This window comes from Hyaena hyaena, unplaced genomic scaffold (genome assembly GCF_003009895.1).
Source record: "Hyaena hyaena isolate Hyena2069 unplaced genomic scaffold, ASM300989v1 scaffold_34, whole genome shotgun sequence".
Lineage (NCBI taxonomy): Eukaryota > Metazoa > Chordata > Mammalia > Carnivora > Hyaenidae > Hyaena > Hyaena hyaena.
Genome location: NW_024080665.1, coordinates 1,166,811 through 1,180,452, shown reverse-complemented (window position 1 = coordinate 1,180,452; position 13,642 = coordinate 1,166,811). Strand labels below are relative to the sequence as shown.

At 37.8% G+C, this 13,642-nt stretch overlaps 1 protein-coding gene across 8 annotated transcripts in view; it reads right to left on the bottom strand.

Moving 5' to 3' along the window:
* POLD3 (DNA polymerase delta 3, accessory subunit) overlaps positions 1-13,642 on the bottom strand; it is a 56,222-nt gene that overhangs the window by 8,280 nt on the left and 34,300 nt on the right. For all 8 annotated transcript variants that reach the window (XR_005527792.1, XR_005527793.1, XM_039228771.1 and 5 more), the window contains 4 exons: positions 12,137-12,302; positions 9,143-9,249; positions 2,112-2,224; positions 849-924 (listed from right to left, as the gene is read on the bottom strand). Coding sequence is in view for 6 of the 8 variants with exons in the window: in XM_039228771.1 (XP_039084702.1) it covers positions 849-924; positions 2,112-2,224; positions 9,143-9,249; positions 12,137-12,302 (462 nt within the window). In the remaining 2 variants the exon portion in view is untranslated. The remainder of the gene's footprint in view (positions 1-848; positions 925-2,111; positions 2,225-9,142; positions 9,250-12,136; positions 12,303-13,642) is intronic.

Sequence of the window (13,642 nt, the reverse complement as noted above, 5' to 3'; positions counted from 1 at the left end):
TCCAAGACTAAGCCCACTAGTCTTTGTAAACACAAAATGATAGTACCAGGATCACAGCATCCCATTGGCCTGCAAGTGTGAAAGCCCCAGAGAAGTCTGAGTCAACTGTGGAAGGGTAGAACAAGGTTAAACATGGCTGAAGAATTCAACCTATAACTGAAAAGCTAAATTCTAATTCCCCTCTAGGTCACCATAAGAAGCACATGCTTTTATTTACCATGACTTACAAACAGGAAACATAAAGGAAATGATTTGGAAGAGTCAAATCCCTCTGGAGAGATGGGACAAGAAGACTCCTGACACTCTCTTCAGAGTCTAATCATCCGTAGGGGCTTCTTTTCTACTCTTCAAATGTATTAAAAAACCATTCTAGGAAAAAAAAAGTTTCTCAATGTCTATAACGACATTTTAAGTTGGTATTATGGTTTCCATATTGAAAATGCCTTCATTGGAGGGCACTTTGGGGATGAGCACTGAGTGTTATGTAGAAACTAATTTGACAATAAACTATTTGTAAAAAAAATAAAAAAAAAAAAATGAAAATGCCTTCATTAAATTTTACCTCACCTGAATCTTCACAACAGCCCCACATACAGGCAAAATGGATATTTAACCTCCATTCCATAGATCAAGAAACACCCCACCAGAGGTGACAGGACTTTTATCCAAGACATCAAAGCTCATTTCTACAACATGTGGTCCAAATAAGAACCTATGTTCTGTCTTTTGTTGTGGTGTTCTCTATACTCTGCTACTCAGGATGTGCACCACATTTGGGGTGAGTCACGTGCACATTCAAGTTGGAAGCACACTGCTCTGTAAGAGATCATGGAGCCAGAAACTCTTACCCATGCAGCCTTCATCATCCACAAAGGTCTTAGACTTCAACACTCGTTTTCGTTTTCTTTTTTCTCCATTTGAGCTCTAAAAGATCACAGGAAGATCAGAGGTTACAAGATTTAGTTGATCAATGAATCTACAGAGAAAAATAACAAAAGCTTTTTAATCTACAATAATCACCCTCCAATATTCTACGATAAAAAGTTGAAATAGAAACTCTATCCATTTTCTTTTAGGGACTGGTCCTACTATACAGACAAGTTACATTCCTATATATGATATGCAAGTTTGATGTTTAATTGCTTAGGAGATGAAAAGTAGCATGTTCAGCAAAGAACTGTGATCGTTCAAGTCAACAAACTTTCGTTGAGTGGTGCAGGCACCATGGTTAAAAGGCCCAATAAGACAAGGACCTTAGCGGATGAGAGAGACAAGGAAAACAGGCCACTGCAACCCACTGTGGTAAGGGCTTTGATGGAGGGCTGTGGCAGACATTATGGGAGTAGACAGGAAAGCTCCCTAAATCAGACAAGAGGTCCGTGGCATGTACCCTTGCCGTAGATACTTGCTATTTTAGCCTTGATGCTGCAACATTACTCCCATCTAATTTAGTCTCACACAGATATTACTAATACCAATTTCCTTTTATGTCCACTGGTCTTTCATCCCATTTTCTGTTCAGCTAATGAGGAAATTACAGCAAAATTTAAATGACAGTCTTAATACAATGAACTAAGGAAAATTAATAGTCATAAAGGAAAAAAAAATCTTGTTAGCACCCTTCTTCTCAACTCCTCATTATTTACACTAATAGACAAGATGCAGCTGAAGATTATTCAAAACTATATTTCTCCCATTTATTGCCAGCTTTTCTCGACCTTTTCTAGAAGAGTTTCTGAAGAGCAATGTGCGTACGTTTTTTGTTCCACTCTATTTTCCCACACTTTGCTCTGATGCAGGCAAGACCTTTCTTTGCACAATTCCAACAGGAGTTGGGTAACACAGCAACCCTGATGCTGGAGGTCATGAAAAGCAAAGCCGCTCCCAGGCCTGACCTCTGCAATCTTCCTGAGACTATGCCCTATAGCTGAGCTCTCACTGCAGGTGAGGAGAGAGAATTCCCGTCCTGTAGTACCTACAGGAGAGCAGAATGAGACAAGAGCCATCTACTGGCGTCCCTGGACTATACAGCAGCGGCCTATTCAGCATGGTTTCAGGTCCTTGAAAGGTCAAAGACACACAGAAAGGCAACCGTCCCAGTAAAGCTTTACCTTGATAGAAGGAGGCTCTGGTTCAGTCTTCGGCACTGGTTCAGGAGGTGGTGAAGCAGGAGGAGGTGGGGACGGTGACTCAGCTTCATAATCCCCAGGAGAGTCTGGTATGACTGAAATAATGAAACAAGCTTAGCTAAGAGAACTGTGGCACTATCGGGTACAACACGTTCTCCGGTGGCTTTTTAAACATCCATGTACAGCAAAGGACATTTTGCAAGCAGTAATTCATGACAACCAATGACTTTGCAGTTGTAGATTTTTAAAACACACATTTTATTAATTTTGTACAATAAAACCCAGAGAATTGAGAATTATTACAGCTGGAATAAACCTTAGAGATTATCTTAGCTAAACTTTTTATTTTGCCAGAAAGTCTAAAGTCGTTTTATAAATAACCACTGATCATCTAACATGTGTCATGTATTTCTCTTACAATTGTTTCATTTATCCTCGTAACAATCCTAAGAGACAAATATTATTCACACAGAAAAGTCAAGTAGAAAGATGCTCAAAGAAGTTAATTAACTTGCCAAGGTCACAGAGCTTACAACTGAGTCAGGAGGTTTTATTTATTTACTTATTTTTAATGTTTTATTTATTTCTGAGAGAGAGAGACAGCGTGAGCAGGGTGGAGGTCAGAGAGAGAGGGAGACAGAGAATCTGAAGCAGGCTCCAGGCTCTGAGCTGTCAGCACAGAGCCTGACGCGGGGCTTGAACCCACGAACTGTGAGAGAATGACCTGAGCCGAAGTCAGATGCTTAACCAACTGAGCCACCCAGGCATCCCTGAGCCAGGAGGTTTTAAACCCAAGTCAGTCTGATGCCAAGCCTTACCATTCCAACTATCCTGTGTTGCCCTACCATTCAGAGCCAGACATTTTCTTTTAAGATTAAATAAACAGGTATAATTCTCAGATTATATCAAATGTTCTATGCCAGAGTCTAAGGATTACCTGAAATCACCTGAGATGTTTATTAGACTGAAATATTCCAGCTGATGTTAAAAGCATAAACTTTGGAGGAAAAATCACCTTTGAAACAATCATAATTATAGCTCTGACAACTAAGACTTGCTTACTATTCTGTATGGGAACTATTTCTAGTGACTGCTCACTGATGAGGCTTGCTTTGCTACAGTGAGATTAACAAGAAAGAACACTTTTGGGAAAGCAATATTGCTCTGGAAGTGGTATCACCCGAGAAGAGAGCATCTTCAAAGGGATCCCATCATTCCTGAATAGTTCCAGAAATAGTGGTCTTAGTATAAGGCCCATGAGAGGGGAAGTGAAAATCCTCAGCTGACCTATTGCTTAATCACCACAGAGAAACTGCTGGTAAAAAGACTGGGTAGTTGCTTAGCCTCACCTGCTCCCTGAATCTCCTGGCGGTATTCAAATTCTTAGCACAAGTCTTGGATCTGAAATTCTCCCAACCGATTAGGTCAGTGTTAAAAATTATGACAGTGGAGGGTTCAAGGCCAAATGACCTAAAGAGGTGAAGCAAAACAAGAGCCAGAATGCAACAATAAATTATACACCAAGTATGAAATGGGCCTCAAAACTTTATAAGCTCTGGGAAACAAGAGTCTGAAACATATGAGGGAAGGGTCCAGTTAGTAACCCAGCTCTAGGAGAGTAGAACATGATGGGAGCTCAAAGTAAGCAAAAGTCAAACCACAGAACCAAGCTCCGATTTCTCTGAAGGTAAAGCAATCAGGAAAGCTGTGTCACATGTGTTACAGGGGCAGGAGGAAAGTTTACACAGTGAGGAAGCCAAAGAAAAGGAATTTTGAGTCCTCACAATAATAAATTTAGGAGTTTTTATTCTATTTCCACTTCTGTAACCATAAAGACACTTAACCCTAGTGGCACCCTCTAAGACCCATCACTGCACTGTATACAAGTGTTTGTTTATCTAGATCCTCCTCTGACTCTAACCTCCATAGAGTCAGAGACACCACAATATTTCTCTGGCACTAAACACACAGTAACAATATTTTTAATAAAGGAAAACAATCATTTTTGGAACTAAATTTGGGATGAGGGACCTCTAGGTCAAGAAATAGTCAGCATATACCTCCTTCTCCCTTCCACATCCACTCAGAGGCACATTACAGTGATGACTAAGGAATGAAATGCTGTAAACCTGCCCGCCACACCGATCCCTGCCATAACAGGGAAGAGAGTAGAAAAGGGAGCCAAGAATTTGTAATGAATAAGAATTTATTCCATCCTGGAAGATGGAAGACAGGTGGGAGAAAGGAGACAAGAGAAGTATTAGTCAATTAGATATCTGGGTCTGATATGAGAGCTTACAATCTATTACAAAACTTCTATTTTATATGATTTTTCAAGTTACATATCACTTTACATTTTTTTAAATAAATTATTTTGGGGCACCTGGGTGGCTCAGTTCTGACTCTTGACTTCGGCTCAGGTCATGATCTCACAGTTGTGAGATCGAGACCCACATCAGGCTCTTAGGTGGGCATGGAGTCTGCTTAAGGTCCTCTCTCTCTCCCTCTGCCCCTCCTGTGCAAGTGTGCTCTCCCCCCAAAAAAAAATTTGTTAAGGAAGGATGGGGACGGGTGGTGCCAGGATAGCTCAGTCAATTAAGCGTCCAGCCCTTGATTTCAGCTCAGCTTAGATCACACACTGTGGGATCAGACCCCACATAGGGCTCTGTGCTGATAGCATGAAGCCTCCTTGGGATTCTCTCTTTCCCGCTCTCTCTGTTCTTCCCTCACTTGTCCTCTCTCTGTCTCAAAATAAATACATAAACTTAAAAATAAAATAAAAAAGGAAGGGAGGATACGAAAAACAACTAGAATTCTCTGGGCTTTACAAACATTAATCATTCATTCTCATACCCACAAAATCACTATTTCTATTATTTGTTTTATATGACTGAAGTTCAAAAAGACTAAAAAAAATTTTGCCTACATTCATATGTTAGAATCCATGTGTCTGACTTACCATCAAGATAAGTATTATCCACAATATATTTTCAGTGACATAAGCATAAGGAAGGTTTCATACATTGGTGTATTTTAAATATATTCATAATGAATTTACAGCTTTTCAGATGAAAGATACTCAAGAAGTGAAATTTAACACTTACCCCAGGACAATAGAATAAGAACTATAGTAAAACTAATAGCAGGGGTCCAGCAGCATAACCACTGTTTACCAGAAAGTGCTATGGCAGAAATGGGTAATTCTGGAAATCATTCATAGCTTCCTAGGAAATTTTTTAAACTACCTATCATAACCAAAAAAGGCAGGGGCGGGGGGAGAGTCTTGCTTAACATTCTCCATAAATAATTTGTAAAAACTGAAAACGTTAGCAAAAAACTTAATCAGCTAAAACTATTTCTTCCTACGAATGTATTTTTTTTTATTCTATTTTAGAGAGCACAAGAGGGGAAGAGGGAGAGAATCTTCAGTAGGCTTCACACTCAGCACAGGGCCCAATGTAGGACTAGATCCCACTACCCTGGGATCATGACCTGAGCCAAAATCAAGAGTTGGACATTCAACCGAATGAGCCACCCAGGCGCCCCTATTCTTGGCAATGAAAACTTTGCTCTTAATGTGATTTCTTTCTGGGTCTGGCCTTTTCTTGCTTCACAAAGAGTATGCAGATCTGCTAAAGGTGCTTATGACTCTGCCAAGAAAAGAAAGAAAGGAAAAGTCTCTTGGGTAGAGAGTTAAAGGTATGAAGTTGAAAGGAATTTTCTGAGAGAAGAGACTTACTGCTGTTAAATACTTATTGAACACCTCAATAGAAAAAATGGGGTGAAGAATAAGAAAACTTGCTATGTCAAGCAATGTCCTGGCCCTGCTGACATATCTTCTTTGATGTTCATAAAAAGCCTACACAGTGTGATAACATCCCTATTAGAGATAAGGAAACAAGGAATTGAAGAAGTTAAGTAATCTGCCTCTAGTCACACAGTAAATGGCAGAAAATTTATTATTATTTTTAATAATTTATGTTTTTAATTTATATCCAAGTTAGTTATTAACATATAGTGCAACAATGATTTCAGGAACAGATAGATTGATTCCTTAATGCCCCTTACCCATTTAGCCCACTCCACCTCCCACGACCCCTTCAGCAACCCTCTGTTTGTTCTCTAAGAGTCTCTGATGTTTTGTCCCCCTCCCTGTTTTTATATTATTTTTGCTTCCCTTCCCTTATGTTCATCTGTTTTGTATCTTAAAGTCCTCATATGAGTGAAGTCATGATATTTGGCCTTCTCTAATTTCACTTAGCATAATACCCTCTAGTTCCATCCAAGTAGTTGCAAATGGCAAGACTTCATTCTTTTTGATTGCCAAGTAATACTCCATTGTATATATATATACCACATATTCTTTATCCATTGATGGACATTTGGGCTCCTTCCATACTTTGGCTATCATTGATAGTGCTGCTATAAACATTGAGGTGCATGTGCCCAGTAAGTGGCAGAAGTAAGGTTTAAACCCTGGTCTGTTTTACTCCAAAGTTCCTGTCATTTCCTCTGCTCCTCCTACTTATTTGCTAATTTCCAGCTGAAGACAGCATACTGAATAGTATATATTTGGTGTAACAGGAATAAAATGGTAATAGGTTAGAGACTGTGTGAAGGTTTAAAATAAAAGCTGGCTTTGAGATGAAAAAGAAATTTAGGAATAAAATGGCAAAGGTTTGTAAATTTAGTCAGATGCTAAAAATGATTTTCCCAGATAAAAAATCTGAGAGCTTCTCATCTGTATTATCTATTATTAAAGGTTGTCCACCTCTATCACATTTCTTCTCACTTCTTTCCAAACTAATAACCCCACTCATATTTCTAATCACCCAAAGGTATTATTTTCGTGCACTAACGATCAGAACTCCAGAGAATATTTCAGAAGTATGTAATGAGTGCTTAATCAACCACATTAATTCCCTGACTTAGAGCTGATTCCTTCACTAGAGTATCTAGTCTACCTTTTCAAAGTACATTAGGCTGAGGGCTTGAAAACCTTTTCCAGATTCTTCCCCAAATCCTTCTCCTGGTTGGAAGTAGGGAAGACTATTTCAATAGCACAGTAATATTCCTATTACTTCATAATTATTTTCCCATGTATCTTCATGGAGTCACTTCTATTTCCTTAATTCTTAACTGGTCAGAATGTTCCTTGTTTCAGTCACACACTTGGGTATCTTCTTTTCAGGTGTCTTGGTCAAAGCATTACAATAAATGACATGGAATGAGAATACAGCGACAGTTCCTCTAAGGATACTCACGGTGCCCTAACCTACCTATTCCAAAGAGTCACTAAAAAAACCATAGCTCTGGTGGTCATAATACCTCGGTAAGATATCACAGCTCATAAACTCCAACGTGCAAGCATGACTGTAGGATCTAAAACCATGGAAGAGTCAACGATATACCTGTATCATAGATTTAACTTCCTCATACAATTTTTTAGGTCTGTTCATTTCTTTTGCATTACTGTCATCTGTATATATAAATGGCTTTCTGACTCATTTGTACATGTATGGTCACTGAGTTGCTTTGGGCAGCCTCTGTTGCCATTTTCACTTCTTACAATAAGTACTTACTTCCGGTAAGAGTAGAGCCTAACAAGTTTATTTCGTCCTTTACCAGCAAACAGGCTCCTTTTCCTGTATTTGTTATTCTTCTTTAATTTCTTTTAGCATCCGTTTGTTTGTTTTGTCATTCAACTTTTATCTGATGCTGAATTCCTTTGGACTAGATTTCCCTGACCCCTCAAATTGTTTTATACCCATTATGGCATAAATTCATAGAGAACAGATTATAGAAACTCAAACTTTTTACCACTGTTCTCAAAGCAGGGTAGAAGTCATCTGGCATAGCAGTTTAACCAAGGCATCTTTCTCTTTAGCCTCATCCTCTTTCTATATACCTTCATTTACACAATCTGGGAAGAGACCTTGGCTCTTAGAATACTTGATATTCTTTGAAAAGGCATATGAATTTTCCAAGTAAGAATCTTGCCCTTATTCTGTTTATCTTACAACAGAGCCCACAGTCTAAAACTAGAAGGGTCTATGGGTATCATTCCCTTTCAACAATGATACTATAGATTCTCAAACTTAGCATGTTTTTATTTATGTGGTGTGGAACACCATACCACCAACACCCTTGATGCCTACAATATTACCCGTTTTAAAAGATTCACATGAAGGTAGCCAAAGGAATATCTCCATTTCATATTTTAAAAAGAAAACCCCTCAGGGAACCTGTGCGGATCAGTTGGTTAAGCTTCCGCCTTTGACTCAGTCATGATCTCATGGTTCATGGGTTTGAGCCATATCAGGCTCTCTGCTGTCAGTGCAGAGCCTGCTTCAGATCCTCTGTCCCCCTTTCTTTCTGCCTCTCCTCCACTCAAACTCTCTCAAAACTAAGCATTAAAAAATAAAAAGCAAAGCTCTTCGATAATATATATAATAAGAACCCTTAATCTCTTTCCTTTTATGTTAGTTATTTTGCCAAATTACCAGAACATAATGGTTCTGGTCAAAAAGCTAAAGTAGACTCTAATGGTGCTATATATCTCTCAATACCAGAATTACCACTGTCATTATGATCTATAATAAATTACTTTTTAACTCCTTGCACGTCAAATAAGAACTGACCCCTGCTATCAACTAAATGTTTGTGTCCCCCCCAAAATTCATATGTTGAAGCTCTAATCCCTAATGTGATGGTATCTGGAGGTGGGGCCTTTGGGAGGTAATTAATGGAATGAGATTATTGCTCTAAGAAACTCAAGAGAATTTCTCTCTCTGCCATGTGAGGATATGGCAAGAAGGTATCCTACAAACTAGGAAGAGATTTTTCACCAGAACTACAATCAGGCAGTGCCTTGATTTTGGACTTCTCAGCCTTTGGAACTGCGAGCAGGACAAATTTGTCTTGCTTAAGCCACCCAGACTATGGCACTTTTGCAATAACAACCCAAGTAACTGAGATAATCCCACTAGCCAAAAATTAATAGTAATGCCCACCTTCATCTTCACTGCTATCAGACTCAGGAAGTTTGATTCTTCTCCTCTTTTTCTTCATATTTTCAGTTTCTTTTGTCTCATCATCAGATAACTCCACTCGCTTCCCCCTGTTGGCATCCAGGAATAATTTAAGCATATTACACAAAATAAAAATATAAGTATTCATATGCTACTAAAGATCTTGCTTCATAACTCATGCACTTACTTCTAGCAGACAGAAAAGAAGAGTCAAAATAGACTAGTAAGAATTCTTCTTATGGATACTCTGCTGACCACAATTAGTCATTCCATGAAGTGACCAGAATTAAACATTTTTCTAGCTCTCTATATAGATCACTGGAAGCTACTTACCAGTTCATCAGTTATCGTTACAAATCCCTTCTTACTTCTCCTACTGATCTTTCAATCATTCAACAAGTTTTAAATAAGCAGCTACCACACATACACAGACTTTCTGCTTAACACTGAGGATGCAAAGATGAAGAAAATACTGTTCTCTTGGGGCGCCTGGGTGGCTCAGTCGGTTAAGCGTTCGACTTCAGTTCAGGTCATGATCTCGCAGTTCGTGCGTTCGAGCCCTGTGTCGGGCTCTGTGCTGACAGCCAGCTCAGAGCCTGGAGGCTGTTTCAGATTCTGTATCTCCCTCTCTCTCTGACCCTCCCCTGCTCACACTATCTCTCTCTCTCTCAGAAATAAATAAACATTAAAAATTAAAAAAAAAAAGAAAATACTGTTCTCAAGAAGCTTTGGCAGGAGAAATAGATATAAATACCACCAAATGTAAGACAATGTGATAAATATTACTGAACAAATATAATGTTATAGGACAAGACTTCTATTTGAAAACTAAAAGCTAAGTGGAAGTTCATCAGGTAAAAAAGGGAGACAAATATTTAAAAAAAAATGTGCAAAGGCATAGACATAAGACCTTAAAAAGTGATTCTAATGACATAATAAAAAAAACTAGACTTCATCTTGATGTTAGTTAGCTCCTTTGAATACTCTATCACATTATTCAAATATGTATGAGATGTAGTTTTTATCTTCAAGTAACTTATTTCTTATGTAACTTTAAATACCAACTTATTTTCTACCTTAAGCTAGAAAAAGACAAATCCCAAATAGGTAAAAACAAAAACAAAATAAAACACAACAACAACAACAAAAGATAAAGAGCAGAAATCAATGAAAACAGAAAAAAACTAACAAGGCTGAAAGTTGTTATTTTGGGGCAAAAGATTAATGAAATTAGTAAACCCTTCTATAAGACTGATTAAAAAAAGACAAAATAGGGGTGCCTGAGTGGCTCAATCAATTAAGTGTCCAACTCCAACTCAGGTCACAATCTCACGGTTTGTGGGTTCGATGTTCCGTGTTGACCACTTGCAGGCCAGACCCTGCTTTGGATTCTGTCTCCCTCTCTCTCTGCCTCCGTCCCTCTCCCTCTCTCTCAAAAATAAACATTAACAATTTTTTTAAAAAAGACAAAACAAATTACCAATACTAGGAATAAAAGAATGAAGGAATCTGTAATGATAAGTACAGACTCTACAAATCTTCAAAGAATAAGGTTGTTAGGAGCGTTATGCCAATGCACTCAACAACTTAGATGAAATAAATTCCTTTAAAAACACACCAAAACTGACTCAACAACACCGAGAAAATTTGGATGGCTCTATTTAAAGAAATCAAATTAATAAAATAAACCTCCCACAAAGAAAACTCTGGGCTTGGGTTCACTGAATTTTATCAAACCTTTAAGAAAAAAAAATAATACGTAACCTACACAAACTCAGAAAACGGAGTAAATGAAACTCCTTCCTACTAATTTTATGAAGTTATACAACTTTGATACCAAAATCTGATAAAGACATTATCAGAAAAGTAAATAACTGATCTATAGGCTTCACAGATGCAGTGGCGAAATATCCATATGTTAGCAAATAGAATCCAACAATTTATAAAAAGGATAAATGTATCATGACAAAAATTAGGTTTATCCCAAGAATGCAAGGTTGGTTTAACACTTAAAAGCCAATCAAGGTAATTCACCACATTAACAGAAACCCCAAATGAACATCTCAATAAATGCAGAAAAAGCATCAGTCAAGATTCAGCACCCATTTATGAAAAACCTCTCAGCAAATCAGGAACAGGAAAGGACAGCCTTCATATGGTAATGAGCATCTACTTAAAACATACAGTTAACATCACACTTGGTAATGAAATACTGAATGTATTTCTGGCTATAACCATCAAATGAATGTTATACCATGGGCTGGGGACATCTTAACCTACCAACCTCACATACTCCTAGGAGGTAAGGCCCACTGGACAGAGCCTTGACCCTCTGAAGCTTGAGCCATTTTGTTGATGTTTTCTACTAGAGTAGCCCTAACCTTGCTACAAAATTTAAGTATTTCTGGGCCTATCAGTGCTGACAGTGTCTTTAGAATTTCTTTCAACAGACTAATTCCTACCAACTATGAGGTAGTGTCTCAAATTCCTGGATCCATTTTTAACAGCTTGTATGCTTTTTATTTTCTTTTCTAATTACATTTTACCACTTGAAAAATAAACTCATTGATATAAAAAGAAAACAAAGAACTTTTTCTCTTAAATTTGACTGGAAATAGTAACCCCTCACTTGGCAATCTGAAGTAAAAAAACAGACACAGACACAATCAGGCACACTTATGCCATGACCACAAATTTAAAATGAAGTAAAGAAAAAAAGGATAATTAACTTAGATCAATGGGGCCCCCAAAACTGGGTTTGGGCTCTAAACCATCTAAACTGTCTGGTTTCACAGTTCTACTTCCCTAGATAAGCTACTGAGCTTCTCTCTTCATTTTGGTTACACAGCTGTATCCCTAAGGCATTAAGTAGGATTTAGTACTCAACTGAAAATTGCCCACTGTCAATAAGCCCAAACAGACCTTCTCACCCCCAGCAGAGACACTCTTCTCTCACAGGCAACAAAATTTTCCTACCTTGTTTTTTCCTTCTGCTGCATCTTAACAGGCTCTGCTTTTTTGCTGGATTTCTTCAGGCCTGTAGGGGCTGCCAGCTTTGGTTCAGTGACAGACACTGGAGGTTGCTCCACTATTTTTTCTTCTTTCACTGCTTGTTCTGAATCCAAATTGACTTTAAGTTTATCTACAAATACAGTATAGCAGGTGATATATAACCTCATCACGTAATATCAATCTATCATTCCTCTGATAGTCGACCAAGTGCCAAGTAATTTGTTAGGAGCAGGGGCTAAAGTCCCTGTCCTAACAGAACTCATGGTCTAGTCAGAGAACATTTCTTCTTTCCAACTATCACTCTAGCTATAACTGTTTTCATTTCTGCCTCTTGCTAATCTTTCATTATATCACAGCCCCCAGGCCAAATAATAGTATAAGTAGGACTTACAAAAAGCAAATACAACTTTATGAGGTATCATCATTCTCATTTATATATTTATTAGATGAGAAAATTAAGAGTCTGGGGGATAAAAGATGTTTCCCAAGAGTATACAGCTTACAAATAGTGACAACAGAAATTTGTACCAAGATTTTATTTTCAATTACATCCTATCTTCTTAAACCTGGATACTCTTATTATCTCACTATTATTTTTATTATATAATTAAAAGGCTACTTTAGAATCAGAAGTTTGATTAAAGCTCTGTTTCACCCGGAGTAAGTTACCTAAAAGTCAATCTTTTCTGTAAAAACTGAAATAGTATTTATGAGATTACTGTAAGGATTAAAAGGGAAAGGATGTTACATGTTTTACCCAAAGTAACACTGATAGAAAAGAGAAACAGGATTTGAACCTAAGTCAGTTTAAGTCCTCAAAATCCTTACCTCTTTCCCTACGCCAAGCTGAAAAACACAAAAATAGCTATATTATGCCGTGCAGAGGACTAAGAAATGCAAGCAGGATGGGCCTAGCCGTCTGAGAAATCATAGAAGAAGAGCCTTCGTGTTATATTCAGTGATAGTTTTTTTCAAGAAAAGTCACAAAATACTTAGAAAGCTGTAAACACCATGGGGCTCTTCAATAAGTAGCTTTGATTTTGTGTAAAATGACTTAAACCAGCTACAGTGTAGGAAAAAGACTGAGAGCCTCGGCCATTACGCACGGCTTATTATAATAATTTATAAATAAAGTATATTCTTTGAAAAAATAGATGATGGATAAAAGTATAACATGCAGTTTGTTTATACTTTATTTTTTGAACACCTCACTGAGAAATCTGAATGGTGGAATCCACCAGAGAATGGCAGCATTTTCTCTCGCCTTTTCAGAACTGTTGTTCTCAAGTATCAGTACTTCTCAAACTTTTCCACCAAATCATACAGGAGAGTAAACATGTATCTCCAGGGATCTAGAGTCAGTAACTGATGCTCAAAAAATCAGTTCTCTGAAGCTGCATGTATATCCTTAAAGTTAATGCAAAATTTGCATTCTCTTACAGAATTTATATCATATTGACAGCAATTGTT